This window comes from Equus quagga, chromosome 11, assembly GCF_021613505.1.
Source record: "Equus quagga isolate Etosha38 chromosome 11, UCLA_HA_Equagga_1.0, whole genome shotgun sequence".
Classification (NCBI taxonomy): Eukaryota; Metazoa; Chordata; class Mammalia; order Perissodactyla; family Equidae; genus Equus; species Equus quagga.
In genome coordinates, this window is record NC_060277.1 from 30,921,380 (window position 1) to 30,945,234 (window position 23,855).

At 32.7% G+C, this 23,855-nt stretch overlaps 1 protein-coding gene across 2 annotated transcripts in view; it reads right to left on the reverse strand.

Annotated features, from left to right (window-relative positions):
- Positions 1-533: 533 nt before the first annotated feature.
- Positions 534-23,855, reverse strand: part of GRIK2 (glutamate ionotropic receptor kainate type subunit 2) — a 610,822-nt gene continuing 587,500 nt past the window's right edge. The window contains exons 15-17 of one of the 2 annotated variants that reach the window (XM_046676126.1): positions 14,930-15,180; positions 4,577-4,711; positions 534-2,229 (exon numbers count right to left, since the gene is read on the reverse strand). In XM_046676126.1, coding sequence (XP_046532082.1) covers positions 4,592-4,711; positions 14,930-15,180 — 371 coding nt within the window. In that variant the 3' untranslated portion in view covers positions 534-2,229; positions 4,577-4,591. Of the gene's footprint in view, positions 2,230-4,576; positions 4,712-6,382; positions 6,431-14,929; positions 15,181-23,855 lie in introns of those variants that run through there. The other variant, XM_046676127.1, reaches the window with a different exon arrangement.

Sequence of the window (23,855 nt, forward strand, 5' to 3'; positions counted from 1 at the left end):
ATTCTAGTTAAAATGTGTACCTTTTTTGCTTAGTAAAGTATATATTATAATTTATGACTTGAAATAAAGGCTCTGTTACGATGTTAACATCTAAAGCACATCATTACTAACTATTGATATTGACCCATCTCTTCTTCCTTTCCTGAATTACACTGCATAATTAATGCACAAAGAATTCTTAAATTGGACATGCGTTGAACTTCAAATATATCTATAGTCACTCTACAGGCTTACACAACCCTGTGAACATAGTGAATATCCACTCATAGAAGAGGTAAGATCACGACTGTTGCCTCCAGAATCGCTATTTTTCGCATTTAAACTCCTCTAAGCCTAAAGATTACATTATATATCTCAGTCCAGCTTTTCCTACATCTGAGCAGCTCCTCGCTTGAGCGTTCTTCTTTTCTCCAGGTAGTTGGAAAGTGGCCATCCTTGATGACTTAGAAGAATTCAGGAAATATAATTCCCTTAATGCAATGAGCATATTGTGCATTCATTTACACATACAAGAGAAAAACAAAAGTCAAAGCTGAAAGTAAAATGGACATAATTTTAATGATTTTTTTTTTAAATTTTGTGCATTGGATTCAAACAGCAAACTGTGTGCACTCAACTGTTATCACAATGTTGTCAAGAGGTCTGTGTCTTTTGCCATTTTACACACAATTGTTCATTACAGTATGTTGTCAGCCTCGTGGAAACCAGGGGTGTGGCATGGTAAGCAGTGGTGGTAGTGCACCTAGCTTTTATATTATCTAACTTGAAAATATTTCTCTTCTATGATTCCTTTTTTTCTTGATAAAAATAGTTTTCACCAAACGTTGGTGGTGCACACGCACTACCATTCATGCTTGACATCACACCCCTGACAGAAACACATGTTCTTATTTTGTTGATAAAAAGTATTACAAAAATTTCCATACAAAAACTATTTTCATAGAAATCTTGCATTTCCACAAATAAACCTGAACATTTTTTTGAAAAAAACTGCTCAAGAATTTTGTTCATTTAACATTGTGACTGTATTGATAAATGCAGTCCACTCAAAAGTTCTCCGCACATACATTTCTATAGATGACCAATCCCCTTTCTCCTTTCACTGAGATCTTCCCAGGCTCCATCAAGTTCATTTATAGGAAGGAGGGTTTGGATTAACATATCTTAATGTTAGAATGAAAGCTTCAGTCTTCCACATAACCATCAATACTCAGCCCTCTTTTACAACTTAAGACAAAGATTGCAAAACATCATCCTTTTTAATTCAGATTTTCTGAACCAACTGTTGCTTTTTTATTCTTGGTGTAGGGTTGGGGAAAGGCTGTGGGGAGGAATAGGTAGGGATCTGGTACAGTTACACGTTAAATCTCCTGCCTTGGTGAATTTAAGAAAAACATTATTGCCTTGGTAATTGACATTTCTCTCTCAATCAGTGACACAGACTGTCAAAAAGAAAGAAAAACACAGATGAAGATCTGCTTTGTATTCCACTTGCCATGATATTCAGATTTGTTTTGCATTACACTTTTTCCACATCCTCTAAACACATACTGTCTATTCAGATGATCATTATACTGAGTAGCTGGGGGCTAGTAACATCACCACCTCTATTGTCTGGGTGTTCAGAAGACTGTACTGTTCCTTTAACACTACAGTTTTTGCTGATTCCAAGTATTTTTACTCTTAATGATATTTTTACTGGTTACCCTTGGGGCATTGATATTCCATCTCCTGGCAACAGTTGGACTTCAAAAGGAACCTGCAATTTCTTACTGGACTGCATTTGAAAACAGCCACAAAATGCGCATGTAACATTCACTCAGAAGAAGGGAGGAACCCATGATAAACAGTGTAACCCCGTGTAACTTGGTTGATCCATGATGCTTGTAAATCAAGTCTGATCATTGCAACTGCTTAGATCACAGAGTCTCTAGTTCATAGACACAGCGGCATGAGGTAACTCATTTTATTTTGCACAGGTTGCATATTTCCACAGGAAACATTCTCGCTAAATTGTTTGGAAAAAAGACGACAGTTTGTGCTTGGGTGTTTGGCCTCCCAGCTTTATGCCATGGTTTCTTTACCTGGCAACCTTCTGTCGTTAAATGTGTGCATGTTGATAACTTCTTCTGTTTTCACAATAACTGGGGCCTGTGGCTTGTGTTTTAACCGACGCTGGCACTTCAAAGACATCCTCAGTTCTTCTACCATGGCACTACAGAAGGACCTCTACAGAATAACACAGAAAATGAAATATTACAAACAGACAAACTGCAACTGTTCAGAAACAATATTAAAATCATTCTCAACAGCCTTGCCAACATAGCAGCCTTGAAGATTCAAAAAATTTTATTATAAAGATTATATCAAATTGTTATACCTTTAGTACAGAATACATGATAACTAAAATATTTTGTCAAAGTGGGCTAGCTTAAAGAAAATCACCTGATAGTGACATGAACTGCCAATTAGGAATGCATGTATTACATATATATTGAATAAGATTTTCAGATGTAAAATTGATTAGCATCATAAGATATAAATCTATTTTAAAATTTAAATACAAACACACATACACAAATCTATAACCAGAAATCCATTCTTTATATTTAAAAAATTAGAAGAAATTACTACTTGCTAGATCACAACATAAGATATGAAAATTTTCTTTAAACATGATTTTTCATTGTGCATCTCAAAACAAAACAAAACAAAAATAACACTCACAGAGTTAGACATAAAAATATGGGAGATAATTTCTAGTATTTATTATATCTTTTTGTGATTATGCCTATAAAACTATTGATGACAATTACAAACAAATATGATTTAATCATGAAATGGCAAGTTGAAGCACATTAAAAATCCACAAAAAATATTAGCATTTTTTATCATCATCAGCTTGATACTAAGAGCTGGTAAATAATTTATCCCCTGAAGAAAATAAAATGACCCGATACATATTTTTTTCTTAATTCCCATTTCCTTGGCAATAAATTTGCTAGAAAATCTGCTTATCTGGGGCTCATTATTAGATACTGCTCAAAACTCCTATTACAAAGTCATAGATTTGAAGCAAAATTTTGTTAGTCTCCATCCCCAGCTGGTTGAGATATGCCTGTGTCAGTTACATATAAATCAGAATCATGAATCAGTTGCATATTGAAATTCAGATGGGCTGAGACTTAGGCTCTTTCTGTGCAAGGACTAAGAATGTAGACAACAACCAAAAACGAAGACAAGTATGAAAAATTTACACAATTCCAAAAAGTGACGTGAAAACATAATGAAATAAACCTAATCAAATATGCATGTAAAGACTTATTTTTTGCTTTAGGTGTGCTGCTTTCTTGTTTTGAAACTTAGGTTAATTCCAAAAGAATGCAAGATAAAAACATTTAATATATTTGTGTCATATTTTTAAAAAATATTTTGCATGCATAATCTTTTATGACACTCACACTAATCCTCTGAAGTAAAGTAAGGATGTATACCACAGAGAAAACGGATTCAAGGAGAAGGTGAGCTACTCTCCGCAGCTCACACCAGAGACTCCAGCAAGATACCCTGATACACAGTTTTGCGATTTTGACCCTAACCTAGTACCTTCTTGTCCATCCCTGGTCATACCCTCATTTTTCTTTCACGCACTCTTTGAACAGTTTCCTTAGAGGTCTTCCCAACTCTACATCTAGGCTATTTCTTTCCAAAAAGCTCATAATTACCAGGATAATCTTTCTTTTAAACATGTTATTAATCGAATTTTCCTTTCCAAGAAACAGTTGAAATCTAAATCTCCTATTTTTCCCATTATGACTTCTCTAATTCAGCTCTCTCCTTCCCCCACCCCACCTCTTTTTTCTCTATACGCACCGTTTTCTTTGCTTGGACCTCCAACGTTTTTCTCCTTTGCCTCTCCTTGCTCTGGTACCCTGCCAAGTTCTTTCATCCTTCATGTCAACCTAACTTTAGCCCTTACCTCGGGACATGACTCAAATTTTAACTTATTCAGGAATTGCTTTCCAATTGACTAGCCTCATTATTTTCACTCAATTTGCTTTTATTCTTTAGTATTTTTCACTCATTGTCATGTTTTTCTGTCTGGCCTCTAGGTCTTCTACGAATCCCTCTGAATTGTAAAGAGCAGAGATCAAGTTCTCATGGCACTGATTGCACACACATGTGTTCTTTAAATGTTGACTGAATTAACAATAGCCGCACAACTCTATTTTAATTCTTATTTAATAATATTTCTAATTCAATTGCTTAAAAAAGTTTTTTCAGAAGCTTAGTAAAATGCACTATATTCAAGTTATCTAATGAATCAGGTAAAACTTTGGTATATGTTTAATAACATTAAATTAGCAAAAATATTAATTTATTAGTACTTGTAATGGGTGATGATTAAATGCTACACATGAATTCCCCATTAACTACAGGGTTACTGCCATGCATTATTTATTATGTGTTCAACTATACAGTTCTGAAATTCATGAATCATATTTCTCTTAAAGGATTTATATGACTTCTGACAGCCAGTATATGGAAACAGTGTTTCTTGTTGCTTAATACCTACTATTAGATGTACTTATTAAGAACAGGATGATAATGATGATGAAGATGATGATGATGACAACATTGTAGAAATGGAAAAATCTGACTCCAAAAGGGGGAGGAATACATAGTCTCGAGGTAACTTAGTCGTGGCTCTCTGTTGAAACATTTAACAGAAGAATTGATTAGATAATATAACAAGGTCAGAATTTGATGCCATTGACACAAAAATGTCATAGGATGTGAACAACGTTGAATTATTTGCAATAAGCCTTCATTTAAAATGAATAAACTTCCCAAGTGTTAAATAATTTATAACACCCTCTTCTTGGCAAACTCGATTTTTAGAAATTTTGATTATATTAGTTTCAAAAAATAATAGAACAGATATATCAATTTTTGATCATACTAAGAGAGTGGTCTAAGCAACTAATTTTCTTAGAAAAAAATTTTATAATTGTACATACCCATTCAACTATGAAGTGATTCAATATACCTCTAGTAAATTAGGAGTAAACTGTTTTAGTACCCTAAACTTAACTTGAGACTACAAATAAAGACACATAGAATTCTTTTTAAGCAATTTTATATAATATATAATTTATAACCCCAAGTAATATAAAATGTGGTTAATAAACCTATCCCAAAGACTAGAATATTTTCATCTTTTATAATTTAAAATTATCTTAAGCAAATTTTATTTACAATTTAGAAACCCTGAAAATTGTAAACATATAATCTCACCATTACTGTCCTAGGCTTTCTCTATTTTAAAAATCCACCAGAAAGTGAAAAATTTAATCAAGAAAGTTTTAATCAACCAATCAGTAGCCTTGATTACATAATATCAAATTATGACTTTTATTAATTTTTTTCTCTGAATAAGCTGAATTTACCAGTTCTTTTTTGATCTCTCAGTAAGTTTATCCGAAAATTAGTTTTATCTTAGGTTACTAATAAAGCCACTGTGAGACAATAGGTTGTTTTCTCACTTACAGAATATTTCTAATCCATCATAAATTCATGAAAACCTTTAGACTTAAGCAAGAGTTTGGAATCAATGCGGCAGATTAAAACAATCCAGTGATACCAGAAAGTATTGTTCACTGTGGCACTAGTGCAAACACATCTTCTTTTCTTTTTTAGAGCTTTAGAATGCAAATTCCGTATCTTGATTCATGTAAGAATCTAAAGTTGAAACTATAGAGATTATTGGGAAATACAGTTGTTTCCCTGTGTTGTATGGTGCCAAAAAATTACTACATCTGATTTTTAAGTAAAGTTCTAACTTGTTGTCACTTGATAGAGACAAATTGTCTTTCCTGCTTTATATAATGATTGGAATTTTAAAATGTCTTTTTATTGAACTATGAAATAAGGATTTGAAAAGCCCAAGTGCACTTAACAGGAGTTTCCTAGGTTATAATAAAAAAGAAGGAAGGGAGGAGGAGCAGGAGAATGGGAGGAGGAAAGCAGGTGGGAGAAGGGGAAGAAGAAAAGATGAGAGAGAAAGAGAGGGAGGAAAGGAGGGCAGAAGGACAGGAGGAACGCGAAAAGGAGGAGGAGGGGGAGAGAAAGAGAGGGAACAAAGGGAGAGAGAGACTGAGGAAGGGAGGAGGAGAAAGAAAACTGTCTTGCTTTTCAAATCACTTCTCCTTAGGGATGGAAACCCACAAATTGTGTCATTAAATAAGGTAAATTTCTTAGGGCGGAAACAACAACAGAAATGTTTCTCCACATTAATATAACAGACTACAAAAAGAAAAAAGAAAGTCACAAGGATACTAACCATTATTTAAAACCTCTTTTAGTAAGTTTCAAAAGTTTACTAAACAGTGTCTGGATGGTAGGGTGGCACTAACCAAATAGAAGATTCCTGAAAATGAAAATTTAAATCTTTGAGCTGTTAGCATGTATAATTGCACTTAAATTAGTAAAACTCATTATAAAATTCGCTATATTTAATGAGACAACCTGTATTTACACATCTCTAAGTCTTGAAACAATGAAGGTCTGGAGATCTTAAAAGTATGAATTTGGCTATATTTGCGTTGTTTTTTTAAAAAAGCTCTATTTTTTATTTTGAATAAAAGAAGACAAACACATCAATAATTTGCAGATAAATGTTCTCAAGAATATCATTATTGGTGTTATAGAATAATTTATTCTTAATAGCTTAACTTTCTAATTTATAGATTGGTTTATATGATAACATGATGTGACAGCTCTTGGAGAAGCACAAAACTTTTTTAAATTATAAATCTAGTTATAAACATGCTCCATGTTGAACAATGACATATTTAAAATCCACTTTTAAGTTAAAACTTTAATATTTAGCAATATCTTTTTTTTAAAAAAGCAACTGATGAAAAATAACCAGTTTGATTTTTTAAACTTTGAAGCTCTTCACTTTCATGTTGAATATGTAGTCATTTATCACTCAAAGGAGAAATAATTATAAAATATCATCTGTTACTACCAAGTCTTCATTTGTTTAGTATTTATTTTTTAAGGAGGAAACTATTTTATGTGTCTTGCTGTCCCATTCTTTGATAGTATAAAATTAACTAAACGGCACTCTAATATTCATTCAGAATAATTTCCAAACATTTCTGCATACAGTTCCTACTTGAAGCCCTACCAAACATTTTTGAGCTGCATCTGTAAGGTTTTGTATCTCAATGTTATAAAATATACTAGCATATATCAGCCAAACTGTTTTCTTTTGTGTTTGTCATTTAAATTATCTGTTAACTGATTATGGATACCTAGTTCATTCTCAGAGACTTTTCTAATTAATTTCTGATGCTTCGAGCCATTTGACCAAGAATTGCAAGTCACATATGGTAGAGACAAATCCAAACAGTCACTGTGATCCTTACAGAAAATTATCCCACATCAGATAATAACTAAATTAACTAAAAAGAACTAAAATGGAATAAAAAGGGTGTAGCATGTAATATGCAATATTTTATATAAATATTGATGTATTAAATGAGGAAAACAAATGTCATTTAATGTGACCCATTCCTTTTGATCTATACATTTTTTAATTGACAGTCTTTTAAAAATATCAAATAGTTAATACTATATACATCAGAAGTATGACTTGACCTAAGGCTCTATAAATGTAACAGTGAAGCAATGAGAGATGAAAAATGACTAGTTCAGACACTCATGTCAAGAATATATATAGGAACTCTGACCTTGAAATTTAGTTTTAGAGTAGCTTTCTTTTTGAAAAAAATATATTATTTATATAAGCTGTGCAGCAGTCAAATGGGACTTTACGTGTAGATTCTTTAGTCATCTTATTGTTTAATCACTGTAATTTTACAGCTACAGAAACTCAAGAAGTCAAATTATCTATCTATGGTTATGCACATAACTGGTGTCAGAGCTAAAAGAGGAGCACTCTTCTTTTGACTTCCATCCTCTGAATGCTTTATGATATAGCCTGCCTCATTAACAGTGATTGAAATTTCAGTTGAGCCTTTTAACTAGTCTCTGTTCTCAATAAATGTTAATTTTTTGAATACTAAATAATAAATCATACAGAAAAAAATTATGGAGCAAAAAGAAATGCATCTTTTTCACAGTGAATAAAATGACAAAGCATCCTGTGCTTTAGCCTGGATTATTTTACAATATTAAACATAAGCAAAGATTAAAACATTCTCAGAAACCTTGACTCTTAGGGAAATAGTTACAGAATATCTTTATATTGCATTTTGAAAATACTATGAGACAGAGAAAAATGGGACATCATTATGCATTTTTACATTTCCCCTATTTAAGCTGGAAAAATCAATAAATAAAGTCTGACAAGCTTCAACCCTACTTTAGTCAATACAGCTGTGAAATGTATTTTAAGAAAAAGCAATGTTAATCATCACATTCTTGCTAGTAGTCATAATGATACAATTTTTCAACAAAATATATAACATCCAAATCACTAACGCTCACTTCCAGTAAAGCTCTCTTTTCTTAAGGTCCATCAGTTAAAATACATCCGCTTTATGAATAATAATGATTATTATTATTATAACAATAGCTGCTTATTATATGCCAGACACATGCAAAAAACTCTGTGTATATTCACTATCTTAATTTTTGTAACACTTTCATTTACGGTGTCTCCAAACCAATTTATTTATTTGAAAAGGCATATAGAAAGGTTAAGTAATTTTATCCAAGGTTGAACAAAGTTGGGAAATGAGCCCACGTCTTCTTTACTTCAAAATTTGTGCTTAATGTCTAAAAGTGAAATAACTAGACAGAGCTTAAAGCGATCAATCTGTTGATCAAAGCTCACAATCTGTTTCTCTAACACAAACTCTACTCCACACATTTTATCAAAGCAACTTCGGGGAGAAAAACTACCAAGAAAAATAGTTAAATATTCTACCTCCATTTTGTGCAGTATGATGTAGTATAAATAGTATTAAACTAAACATCTTTGACCTTGGGAAACATACTTGACCTCTGAGTCACTTATCCTTATCTGCATAACATAGATAATAACATTTGCACAGTTCTCAGGGTAACTTTGTACTCAAATGAGATTTACACTTTAAAAACTCTAAAGTCATTTATAAAAATAAGATAGTAAAATGATTATCTGTCAAGCTACAATCTTAATTTTAAAACATCATTTATGAGCATAAAAAGAGCATGGGTTATCATAAACACATGACTTAAAAATCCATTTGCTGCTTTGGAAGTAGATTAGTGAGTAAAATAAAGATTGGCATCTCATTTTGAAGTATGATTTTATATTTATAAGTAAAAACATTTTAAAAAGTCATCCTGTTAGCCCTTATTTAGGCTATTAATGGAAATTGAGAGATACTTTACTCTCACAGAAAAGCAGTAACATAAAAACAACACAAAGTGGACTATTTGTCCAAAGTTTATTTGCAACTTTTAACTTCTGAATAGCGACGTGCCTTATAGCTAAATTTTATTATACTGAAAATTTATTTAGAACTTTTAACTTCTGAAAAGCTAAATCCAGTTAAAATTCCATACATTAAATTAATAAAAAACACAGGTGTTCTGTAATTTGTAAATAGGGATTTCTTGGAAAATAGAAATATTGAAATAAAATCTTTACTGATGATTTATAACAGTATTTGCATTCCTATATCTTAGCCAATAAATGGCTTCTTTTAAAAAGCATTGTTCCTGTTAGACCTAATTCTTCAACATTCTGAAGCAATTGCTGTAAAAGGATCTGTGAACAACCTCATTTCATTCCTCTGGCTCCATGAAATACAGATTCAGCCAGCTTTGACGAATGTTTTCCTGTGAATAATCTCTCGCCCAGGATCCCTGGTCTTGCAAATTTAAGCTAAACCACCGATTTTCTCTTTACTATTCCCAAATTGCATTGTTTCCTTCATTTGTCCTTCTGGTATGAGTTACAGTCTCCTTCCACATTTCTTATCCAATTACAGACTGAAGAACATTCTGTGTGCCCTCCAAAGTTTTTTTGAACTTCCAGTGACTGGAAAAATATCATTATTAAGAGATTATCTTGGATATGATATACCAGTGTTCTATAACACAAATAACTCGGTTGACTAAAATGGACTATATCCTGAATGACAACGATACCAAGTAGTTCTTAAAATGTACTTCAATCATCTTAGAGAAAAGTTAGAACAAAAATGTGTCCAGGACAGGACAATAGCTTACAATTTCAATATCTGAGCAATAATTTATGTTTTTTTATTCCTCAGACATATTTGCAACATTTTTTTTATACGTAAGCAATAAGGGAAGATTTTTGTCATTAAGTTTTTTTCCTGTCAGGAAACTCAAAGATTCATGTTCAATAGAAACAATTTGTACAGGCAAATCTATTTTCAATTACATGGGAAAGAAAATATTTCTGTATATAAATCAGACAAAAACAAAAGATCAAACCGTGTAAGTTATATTACCATTCTTGCTGGAAATCAAAAGAAGGCAGAATTATGCATATCTTTTAAAAGAGGACATACTCAAATATTTAAGAAATAAGTAATTTTAAACACAAATTAGTAAACCATAACTATGTCATAAAATAGTTTTATAAAAACTAAAATTAATACACATAATTTATGCTTACAAAACCAACATATTATCATAAAGATAATATATTATCAGAGAAAACAAAATTCTGCATATTAAGCAGCCTTTTCAGTTATAATTAAGACTTAGAAAGGGGAAAACAAGACCTTTAAACAAATTCATGTACGCTGAAATGCACTGATAACTGTCTCAGAGGTACAAGAGTTTCTTGCATTGCTCACTGAAGGAAGCTTAAGTAGACATTTTTTAAATCAGGGAAATGGTAAGGCAATAAAGAAATCAATTATAAAATGCACATGTTGATAGGTTACTTTTTCAGACACATTCAGAAAAGAAAAACTTTTTGAGTATCCTTCCAAATGGTCAAGTTATACTCTGGAAAAATCAGAAAAATAAATACATATGTATTTTTAATGTTTGAATAAGTGAAAAGCAATTTATCTTTGATACATTAATATTTGCATAAAAATTAAAACTATTATGTATTATAAAAATTGTAAGACACCATCTTGTGGTTATCTGAAAGGAATGCAATTTACAGGTTTTGCATTTTTTAAGGTCTATATATTTCAGCATTATCTTCTGTTTTCAGCTTTAACCTGACCTCATTCTAAAACGATACATTCTTATACCGCTCAATTATCAAAAAACTTGGAAATATAAAAAAGTTATAATCATCAAGACTTATTTGCTCCATTAATATTTTACTAAATGTGTGCTATAAAAGACATTTTATTTTCACCTTTAAATAGTAATTATTATTAATTGTATCATCATCATTATTATTAGAGGTAAGACTTGACAAGGCAAGATATTAGCTATTCATAAATTTTATCCATAAAGTTCATATTCAATCAGACTGCATGTAGATTATATCTGCCACCCTGTTTAGATAAAGATTGAAAATTTTATTTGTTCTTTTAAAAAATACTGGAATACTAGACTAGAGAAAGAGGAAAGAAAATGGAGAAAGAGAAAAGAGATAGTAAAGCACTTTGGGGCTGGAATCGTGAATCTTTGCTTACCTTCAATGTGCAAACTATAATACATTGCCTGTCTGGTTCTCAATATATAATTATTGAGTAAATTAATAATTTCACAAATGTTTACCTTATTTTTAAAATGAGAAATTTAGGTTAAAGGCACACTTATAAGTGTAAATAAACTGTGAATTTCTGTATGTCCTCATGCATATCTTATGATAAAATCTAGGAATATTTTATGGCTAATTTTAATAAATTAAGTAAGGTGTTAAACTGTATAGCCTAACCAAATAAAATCTTTTTCTCAAGAAATATAAAGAACTGAGCCCCAGAACCTAATTTACCACAATAAAGAAAATTGATCCCTTCTAATAAACTCATAATTATTTATTTTATAAACATAGTTCTTTTGAATTATATAGAAACACAGTTCTTTTTTTTTTCCTTTATGATAGACTTTTCTAGACAGGTTACTAGAATCAACTTTATTATTAATTTAAATAGATAGAAAGAAAGATATAGATACATAAATAAATAGATAGATGATAGATCGATTGATCCATCTTACACCAACAGGTACTGTTAAAAACCTTAGAGATTCAAACCAAAACACTAGCTTCCTTTCCTAAGGGAACTAACAGTCTAATAGGGAGACAGGCACCCCCACACAGAAAACAGCAAATATGAATAAAATAGTGTGCTAAGGGAGAATGGAGATGTGCATAGTCTTCACAGGGAAAGGGTATCTAGCCTTAATGATGCACGCAGTTTGACATGGGCAAAATACCTTCCAAATTTTCTCAAGGGGGGAGGAAATGTTTTTGGAATGATAATAGTACCTGAAATCTGCTAAGTAAAAAAAGCGAGATATTTTGGTCATATGTTTTTCATTGGAATAGGAAACGAAAGCCTATCACCACCTTGTGGAAACAGCTGTGCCCTGTACCCAAACCCATTACATCTATTGATTAGGGAAAGCTGTCTGGTCAAGTTGATGCCTAGTCTTTCATGCCTAATCTAAAATGACTAAAGTGGGAGTTTGCAACATAGAAAAATGGACAAGGTTTGCTCAAGTCCAATGGAAGGGAATTTGAAAAAGCCAGATAATCTTAGAAAATTGAAAGTAACTTGGGATGGTTAGAGTAAAGGTGCAAATAGGGAAGAAGCAAAAGACAAGACTACAATGGTGGACAGAGATGGTTGCAGAAATGCCTCATCTGCTAAACTAGGGAATTCGAATTTCCTTATGAAGCTATGTGGAGAGAGCATGTGAAAGCACTTAGGAATGTGACTAATACTCATGTACTATTACATAATTGTTTCTTCAATGTAATGTTTCACCAGTCAAAAAAGTTACATTAATTTCCTTTTCTTAATTTTTTAGAAGCTCATACAGGTCCATAGAAATTCAAGAGAGCTGGTTGATATGTGAAAAATTCAACTAAATTAGTTATTTACAATAACAATGAAGAGGGTTATTTTACAGAATTAAATCCCAACTTTTTTTTTTAAACAGAATGCTGATAAAATAATTGTGCATAGAGAAGTGGTCTAGGTAAATCATACAAACTGGATACAAAGAGACAAGAGCAATAGGATACCATCTATTGTCAAGAGATTAATTCGTTTCATTTTAATATTGAGCTATACTGAAAGAAAATCATTACATATAGATGACTTGAGGGTCCTACTAGAAAATCCAAATTGCTTCTATAATTTTTGGACTCATTTTAAGCATTAACTAACCAAATATCACATTTATCAACAAATTATAGTAAAAATGGAAATTGATGAGTTAATATTTTTCATCTTTGATTAGCTCTTTGGATTTGATTTCAAAACCCATTTTGACACTATAAAAAGGATCACAAAATAAAAAGTGTACTTAGACCTAATCATCAGTCACATCGGTGCATCAAATATTTGATTTAGCCAAGTCAGCAGATATAGCCATCCTGAATATTGTGAGAAAGCAAGTCATGTGACTCTCTGAATTTTTCAAATTTTTAAATTGGCTATTTTACTCATAGACAGGATGAGCTAGCAAAATACTCATTTATAAAAACATTCTTTCAAAGCATTAAGTACTGTAGTCAATGAAAGATGTAGAAATGCTATATCCAAAATTTTGATTTCAGAAATGACAAGTAATTGCAACATAAATTGTTAAAGACAAAGGAAAATGTTCTTGCTTTTCAAAAATCATTTTCAGGGTGCAAGTCATTCAAAGATTATTAGGAGAACATATGCATCTTATGTTCATGTATGATATTATTTTTAAGATATATTTCTGCTCTTCATATTTACAAATAAATGTTCATAAACCTTTCAAATATTAAAGAGAATATAATCTCACTCTGATGTAGTGTAAAAATTAAGCCCTAAGAAGTGATTTTTTTTTATTAAAAACAAAAGAGATGTTTACATACAGAAAGCCTAAATAAAGTGCCAGAAGACTTAAAAGCGTTAAAGGAATATGTCCCGTCCAGGGCTATCAATTTACACACAAAGAGCGTCATGTGCCACCTGACAGAGAGTTTCCTATGAATGTTCTTCCCCATATTTACAGAACCGAGCAAACTATAGCACTCTAAATACGTCATCTGAATGAGGTTCACAAACTTTTCAAGAATGGAATAAAGACATCTGTGCAAAGACTAAATGTATTAAAATCCTAAGAAAAATTGCAATAGTCTCAACATTGCTGAGGTTAGATATAGTCTTCTAAAGACGCTGGTGGAAAGCAATAAAGGACTCATTAGTAATAACATTAATTGGCAAAAAAAACCCACAACATTTTCACACATTCATTAATGTAGAAAATCAATTTTAATTTCTACAATGTGAGTTAAGACTTTTTTCAGTTAGAAATTTATTGAACTAAAAATCTTCAAACAAAAATTTTGTTTACTTTCTAACTTGAAACTGTTGCTCAGTATTGTATTTTAAAACACTTTTCATCTGCAAAGAAGTACTTTTTTCTTCATATTACAGTTTCTGATTTCTGATTCCTTCATTAACTATATTTCTCCATCAAACTAACTACAATGAACTTTAAACAGTAAAATTTTCTTTTTTTAGGGTTCAATAAGAGAAGAAATAGTCACTTATCCTGAAGTTAGCTTTAAGCAAACATCTCATATTTAAATTAAAAATCACAGAGGTGGTCATGAGTTCTTTGTGTGAACTTTTGTCATATGAATGGCAGAAGACAACCGTCACAGTTCTAAGCATTACTCTTGGTTGGCAAGATCAAAACCAGTTTGTTTTATTATAACAGCTATTGTTTTCAACTGTAAAAAAGTGACATTTACCTTTTCCAATTGAGCATTTTTTTTGGATTTGTATAAAAACTCTCCCACTGCCACAAAAACTGAGAGCACCAAGCCGGCTGCCAGAACAATGAAGATGCCACCAATATTTTGAACCCCTAGGGCACTGGCCTCTTTGCTCTCCTCCTCTGGACAACCATTGCCTCGCCACCACTTCTCCTTCATCATATGCAGCTTGCCTTCCTCTTGCAGCTGAAGAATTGCTATGGTGATTTTGTCTCTATATGGAGAACCTAAGAAAAAAGAGGGTATGTTAACTATTTCAAGGAACCCAGAATTTCATAATTAAAGGATAACAGGATAAAAAGAAGACAGAGCTTTTTCCAAATGCTCCAAAGTGTGCCAATATTTATTTTCAGTAGAGAAAAACAACTGGAAAATGACAGAGAATGGAAATTTAACAAGATAAATGAGGTGGGTGGCCTCTGATTTTGAAAAGTAAAATGAATCTTGCTTGTAAGGAAGAAAATATCTCTTTCTAAAAAGCAGACTCAACTTAGAGTAATGCAAAATAAGTAAAACAGTAAGAAGAAACCTACAAAAAGAAATGGAAAGAATGCAAACATATTTCATTAATGTCTAGGAATCATTTTATACTGAAGAGAGATCATTGATAAAAACAGTAACCTCTATTTTCAGGAAAGTTGTGGAAAAAATGGTGTTTCCTACTATTAAGTGCAATAATTTAAGGCGGTCATGATTAACAAGCTGTATTTAGGGGTAGCTAAAACTTTGCAGATAATAGGTAATCATTCATATTTGTTTTTCAATATGATAACAGAAGTAACAAGTTTATACAAACTTGGATCATTCAAAAATCATCATGGTGACACACTGTAAGATGTTTTAGTTGTTTGTTTATCATTTTATGCTTGGGGAGGAAATGTTTTCAGTGGAGACAACAATACAAATGAAATTTCGTATTTATGCTGATGGGAGTAATATTCGTCTGCATTAGCTATTATATGATAAGTAATAACTTTTCTAATTGGTTGCCCAGAAGCATCGAATATTGAGCTACATGCATCTGTCAACATGTGTCCCAGGGGATTGGTCCTATTGCTTTCTCCCAACCAGAAATAGCCTGTTTCTAAAGTTTAATCTTCTTTCCTAAAACACTACACTGCACATTCCATTTTTCTGCACAAATTCTTCCATAAGTGTTTTTCTGCTCACAGAAAAATATTAATTTCAGCTTGTATTCAACGTTGCTGTGATTTTGTTTTGACTTTAATATACCTAAAGCTTTAATTTTGCTAAGAGTAATTAATAACCTGATCAGAAAACGTTTCTGGCTCCTAAGGGACACTACTTTATATCTTGTTTTTACTTGATTAATATAACAGAACTAATCCAGTATTACTCTTTTAGCAATCCTGTTGAAAAAGTCAGAGGAATGAAGATCCACCAAATCCAGCTAGAGAGCTGTTTCTTTAACATAATCCTTAATCTACTCAGAAGAAATGTTGAAGTATATGGCCTCTATGCAACATTTTTCATAGCTTTCCTAAAAAGGGGCGTTGTCCATTCCTATAGTAAGAACTCAAATATTTTATTTTCACTGTGCAGTAATTCCTAAATATTGTAGGGGAATTTCTGCTTCTCAATTTCTTTCCTGTGGTCTCTTCCAAAGACTACTCTGATGAACATGTTCATTTTAAATTATGCCCCTCCGCCACCTCAAGTCTCAATAGATCAGCCAGGCCCATGTGAATTTCTGCCTTGATCAATGACTGGACACTCAGCCTAGTTCACCTAGTATTATTACTATTTCCCCTTCAAGATGTGACCTATTTTCCCAAGTCTATTATAAAGGAATAAAGGATATCTACTATCTATCTATCTACCTATCTATCATCTATTATCTATCTTAATTCTCAGTGTTTTCTTACATAATAGGCTCTCAACAAATGTTTCATATTAAGGAGCATACTGTCTAATTTGAGGCATTCTTAACATAATGTAAGAGTGACAACCTGGTGCTTCTGGTGTCTCTGATGTGTTTAAAAACTGTAAATTAAGGCCATCTTATTTGGCTAACCAGTTTTCATTAAATCCCTACACCTAACCTAGTACTAGCTTCAATGACACCTTTACTCTAAACTACCATTCTGACTAACCATGTATATTCCTGTCAAAACAAACATTTGATTGAGGAAAAGAAAAAATTCCATTTTAAGGAGAATTGTCGTTTATCAAATACGTTTGTTAATTAGAAACATAGCTTCTGAAACAAATTTTGTGCTGACAGTACTTGTGAAAATGGCCACATGTGGCTAATATAAAAGTGTGGCCTATATTCTGGAAATACCATTAAAAGCAAAATTTGAAGGGATAGTGACTTGAAAAGTAGACTTTCAAATATGGAAAATACTTGAGCCAGTTAAATCTATTTTGAGCCGGCTCATTTCTCATCTTGAGCAATAGTAAAAAATTATTTTATTGCCAACTCACCAAACCCATGGAACTGCATTAGAATGTTTGTTCTAGTATCTTCAAACACAATATTCTCCACTACATTCTCAAAATAAGGCACAGACAAACAAAAGCAGCACATTTTTCAACAAATGATGGACACATCTTGATTTCTTGCTGTCTGAACTTCCTATTTTCAGCACTTATTGTATTCCAGCACAACTTCCCATTGCTAGGAAACCTCCCCATACTTGTTTTCTACTGTAAATATAGTAATGTGTAAATGTTATTTGGTTTGAATCAAAGCTATGAAGTTAATATACCTCATTTTGAGGTTCTTAACAAGATGAAATACTATAGGGAATATAATCGATGATAATAAATCATTGCCTTCTTTTACCTGTCCTTGTGTCATTGATAAGTAATTATTTTTTAAAGAAACAATAATTCAACAAGGAATTATTACTTCTTTGGTACATCATTTGATGTTTCTTGGGAAGCATTTCTATATAGATACTAGTTGAAGTCAAATGTGGGCTGAAATTTCACCTGGTTGAAAAATCTCAAGGACATATTGAGATCAAAGAACAAAAGTTCTCTCATCCTCCTTGTGATATGAACAGCCATATGCTAAGCTCTAATGAGGTGAACAGCCATTAGTGAGATAGATAGAGCTTAAGTTTCACTCAAGTCCCAACCCAGCCTCAATCCATATGCTGGCCAGCACAGACATGTGAAGGCCTTGAGTGCTAACTGAGAAGAGCTGGGCTTGTATACCGTAAGGCTGCCTCTGAGGAAGATGTGTATGTTTGCAAGAGGATTCTGAGTTGGGTTAGAAAACTAGTGAGGAAATTGTAATTACGTCTATTATACTATATACTATTGCACCTAAAAGGCAATCCTCAAGTTCTTAAGGGGGCAGACAGATAACCACAGATGAGTGAAGAAGCAAGTTAGACAAAAACATCTGGAAAATTGCAACACCGAAAGTGGAAAGATAACTTTCAGTTCCAGTTTTATTAAAACTCTGTGAGACTTTGAACACAGGGATGCTAGACATTTTAATTTTTTGTGAGATCACATGAAATATTTTGTCCAAAATTCTCTACATTAAAATGGTGGCAAATAAGTCATTTTTTAAAAATATCATGCAGGAGAAGCTAAACACCCCTTAAAACTGAATTTAGCCCTTTGATTTCCACTATGCAATCTCTGATTTTGGTTCTTTTGTATTCTTCCCAGCAATGAGACTTTCTCTGGTTATTTAAATATATACTCTATGCTGAAAGTAAAGAATTACTATGTTATAAAAAGTTATTAGGTTTTTAAAAACTATTTTTTATGTTTTTAAAAAATGTGTTTCTATTTTGTTTTTAAAAAATAAAAATCTAGTATGTTTTTACAGGCTGTCAAAAAAAATCCCTTTTACCAGATAAAGAAGTTTCTAGCTTACAGAAGGAATGAATGAAGGAAGGAAGGGAGAGAGGGAGAGGGGGAGGGAGGGAGGAAGGGAGTAAGAAAGAGAGAAAGTGAAAGAAAGAAAAGAAAGAAAGAAAGAGAGAGAGATAGAGAGAGAGGAAAAGAAAGAAAAAGAAAGAAAGAGAGAGAGAGAGAAAGAAAGAAAGAAAGAAAGAAAGAAAGAAGAAGAGAGAGAGGAAGAAAGAAAGAAAAAGAAACAAAATATCCGTTTACTACATAATGAAGCCCCTCGATAGGTCAGATGCATCAGACCTAGGGCTCAAAATGAGTACTCAAAGGAAGCACAGCGGTAGTTCCAAGTGACATACAGTGATAGTATATATATGGGCATAAATAAAAACTACAAATGCACGTATTCAGAATTTCTTCAATAATAGAATTACTATCCCTGAATCCCCCTAAATGTTAAACTTTGATCAAAGAATTTTACATAAAATTATAATTTCATTAGAATCTCTCCCAACAGATAGATTAAAAGCTCCTTAGAAAAATAAACTGTGACTATTATAAAGAATTAATACAAATCTCATCAACTATTTCAGAGCTAACTTTCTGGGTTTACTGAATTGAGTTGATTTCCTTCCTTCCTTCCTTCCTTCTTTCTTTACACACTACTCTTCCATTCCTTTGCCTTTCTTTCTCTCTTTCTTATACTTTCTCTTTTTGTCCTTCCTGCCCTCTCTGTTTCCTTTCCTTCTTTTTCTTTCCTTCCCTTCCTTTTCCCTCCCCTCCTCTCTTACCTCCCCTCAACCTACCCCGTCTTCCCTCCCACCTTTCCTTCCTATCCTAAGTTTCTTACTTACAGAATGGAACCCACATGTTCTCATACGTACTTGGTTCTAATGTCTAAGTCTACCACACACAATTTATTGATTTGCGCATTTGTCCTTTTCATCCTCTTTACAAACTCACGATTTTAAGAGTATACCAACATTTTCCTTATCTTATTTCAGTACATCTAGATAGTATAGAAATGATAAAGTAAATGCAGTCAGCATTGCATTTCATTCTTGGGGAGGATTATTGATTGATAAATAGCTTTTCTTTAAGATTGCACAGCAAGTTATCTAATACTTAACATGCTTTAGTGAAATATGCTAAAATCACATTATCCACATACTGGCAGTCTCCCATCCATCCTTCCAAAAGTCTCTTTACATTAAAATCAGGCTTCTGTATGCTTTAACTAATTGCAAAGATCAGAAACAAAATCACTCTTTCTTTCCATATATATCTCTAAAACTCATTACACCAATATTTCCAAAGTTGGATTTCCCCACAATAACTTACCTTTTTTGGAAATATGCATCCATATTTCATTTTTAAAGAACTCCATAGTCAGATAAACGAATAATATTACATAGCAAATATATCTCTTGTAAATTCACATTATACATTAGCAAAATAAAGCCTTCTATCTATCCATTAGAGGAAAAAAAAGAAATAAGTTAAAAAAATTTGTTTATAATCATTAAATTTAATTTTAGAGAAAGAATTCTTTCCCTTATATCTACTAATGTCCTCATCAATTATTTTATTTTAACCTCAATTTGGAAAGTACTTCCCTAGATAACTATATTACTACTGTCATCATGTCAGTTCTCTGAGTCAAAATGCTGTTCCTTGTTAGAGCTTTCTGCTTGTCCTTGCCTAGATATCCTCGTCCCTGTCTGAATTTACACATTATTACACAACAGCACATCAAGTTGCTTTTTTTTGGTATGCTCTTATTCATCTATTGCTCCAGATGCTTCATGAAGCATCATCTCATGGGAATTTGCATCCTACTGCTAGCCTTAGACACTGTGTCCACACCCGGCTTCCAAGTCTCTTTACAAGATACTGTTGGGGGAGAAAAGTTATAAGAGTTGTTTAAATATATTTATATACTGAAACTGATTAAACCAATTTTTAGAATTTAAAAAAGGTACAAGGCCTTTCCTCTTCCTAATAGCACCTAAATCCTCTAAATATTTTGCTAAAATTCTAAGGGGCCTGGCTGAGTATTGCCATTTTTCACGGCAAATCCTCTCTGTCCACTTCCTAAAGGACTTTAGTTTCCTTTGTTTTATACTTCCTAGTTACTGAGATCATCACGATGATATTATGTGCTGCATATGACACAGAATTAGGTAACTTCCTGGGAGCTGCTCTCTTTGGGTCTGGGAAAACATTTGTATGAAGTAGACTACTCATAATTTTATGTTTCTTCTAGCTTATCTTTACTCCAAGATATCGTACACTTTCTGAAATATAAGAATTTACGTATCTTGTGGGTAGGTGACTGCAGTAGTTGTGGTTTATCCATGGGGGCTATGTTTCAAGAACCCCAGTAGATGCCTAAACTCCGATAGTACCGAACTGTATATGTACTATGTGTCTTCCTATTCGTACACACCTATGATAAAGTTAAATTTATAAATTAGGCACAGTACGAGATTAACAACTAACAATAAAATAGGAAAATTTTAACCATATACTGTAATAAAAGTTACCATAGATCTTAGCAACCTCAGCATATGATTTGTTTTCTTTCCTTATTAAGTCAATAACTTTCACCTTTTCACTTAAAGAAAGCACTTCACAGCTTCTCTTTGGCATATCCGAATTACCAGCATCACTACTCTTGGGCTTTGGGGCCATTATTAAGTAAAATAGGGGTTGCTTGAACACAGCACAGTGATACTGCAATAGTTGATCTGATAACCGAGGCATTTACTAAGTGACTAATGGGCCGGTAGTGTATACAGAATGGATGATTCATGTCCTGGGCAGGACTAGGAGAGATTTCATCACACTATTCAGAATGGCACACAATTCCAAACTTATGAATTGGTTATTTCTGGAATTTTCCTTTTAATATTTTTGGACCACAGTTGACTGTCAGTAACTGAAACTGTGGAAAGCAAAATCATGGATGAGGGGTAACTACTGTATACCATAATCACTAATCATGTACCATTCCAGGGATTTGCGTTGAAGAACTTCAATAATGCCTTAATTGTTCCTCTTCTTTGAAAGAGTTTAGGTTTCTTCTTTTTTTTTTTTTTTTTTTGAGGAAGATTAGCCTTGAGCTAACATCTGCTGCCAATCCTTCTCTTTTTGCTGAGGAAGACTGGCCCTGAGCTAACATCCATGCTCATCTTCCTCTACTTTATATGTGGCATGCCACCAAAGCATGGCTTGACAAGTGGCGCATCGATCCGCACCTGGGATCTGAACTGGCAAACCCTGAGCCACCAAAGCAGGATGTGCAAACGTAACCACTGTGCCACTGGGTCAGGCCCTGAAAGAGTTTAGTTTGATAAATGTTTCTAAGACATATGTCCAAAATCTTGAAGTCCTTTAAATGTTGGCTTAAGACCAGGCTACCTGTCAGTTATACTTAACCATCAGCTATAATCCTTATTTCATCCAGCATCTAGCATAATGCCTATAACACAGTAAGAATTCAATAAATGCTTTTTGAATGAAATATTGAATCAATTGTAATATATCAACTATGAAATAGCCAAAATATGTCAAGATAGAACTTCTGATATTGGACATCTTCTCAGATACTTATTGAATTCAACAGAAAAAGTAGAGTCCATAAACAGACTTATTTCATACTTCTAGTATTGATCACTTCAAATAAGTTAGGGTGACAAATACACTAATAACTTCTTATGCCTTCCTTGCGCTTACATCAACAATCTGTGGTTCCCCTTGGTCAGTGCCTTAATAAGTAGAAGACCGGTTAGCAAGAAGGATCTGAGGGTGTCTACTGGAACCACCAACTTCCGTTCTTAAATGGCAGTACTCCTGGCAATGTTAAATCTTATGAAATGGCTCTCTGCTTCCCATGCTGAGATGAGTGTCAGGTGCCTTAAATGCACAACAAATTTTGGGCTCTTTTAGAGCTTTACCTCTTTTTACCGTTCTTTCCATGATAAAATTCTCGAACAAAGTCAGAAACACATCACGTTCTCTAGAGCCTCTTCCTCAGCAGAAGATGGGTTTTTTTAATCTCTTAAGACATTTTCTCACCCATATTTGTTTTTAAGCTTCACTAAGACAAATTTTATTTTTACATTTAAGATTGAATTTCATATTGATCTATTTCCAGTTTTATGTTTTCTTGAGTCAATAGTGCTGTTTGTACTATCGTACAATGCCTTAGCGTCATTGTTCTTTTCCTCTGTAGAACTTGTCTCAGTTTGTAGTTAAAAAATAATTTATGTGATTGTTTGTTTAATGCTCATTTGCCCTAAAAGGCTGTAAATTCCGTAAGAACAGGAATTGTGTCTGCTTTGTTAGTATAACACATGGCACACAGTAAGGACACAATATTTGTTGAATGAATACATGCATAAATAAAGGAATATATTAATTACTTAATAATTGGTTATGCATGCTTGCAATTTTATCTTCAGTCATTTCTTATGAACTTAAATATTACACTAGATCTTTAATGTATATCTAATAATTATAACACATTTATTTCAAATAAAACATTTAATATATGTAGCAGCTAATCACTTCAAGGGGCCCATTTCAAGCTTCCTGTTAAATAACAGCTAAACTGCTGTGAAGTTACTGTCATCACTCCTTGTATTTTCTTTGAAAGTATCCTATGGAAAGCCCTCAATTTGATGGGAGTAGAAAGAATTCATGAGCGAGAATCATAAAAATAAAAGAAGAGTAATCTCATCGTGAAAACAAATTATCAACCCATCATGTTTTAATTACAGAATGGTAAATGACAGATAAAAGTAATCCATTTTCCATGATACCTAGTAATCTTTTCACATTGGAAATCTATAAACATTATTTCCTCGCTTAAAATTTTGCAGTGGTGCTCTAGAGCTATAGAATAAAATCTCAGTTCTAAGTAAGTCATATAATCCCTTCCCTCAATTGATCAAAGGCTTTTGCTCTGATTTTATCCTCTTCTCCTTAAACCCAACATGCCAGCAATATAAACTAATTGTCTTCACATCGCTTGGGGTGCCCTCTTCTCTCCCTTCCTCCA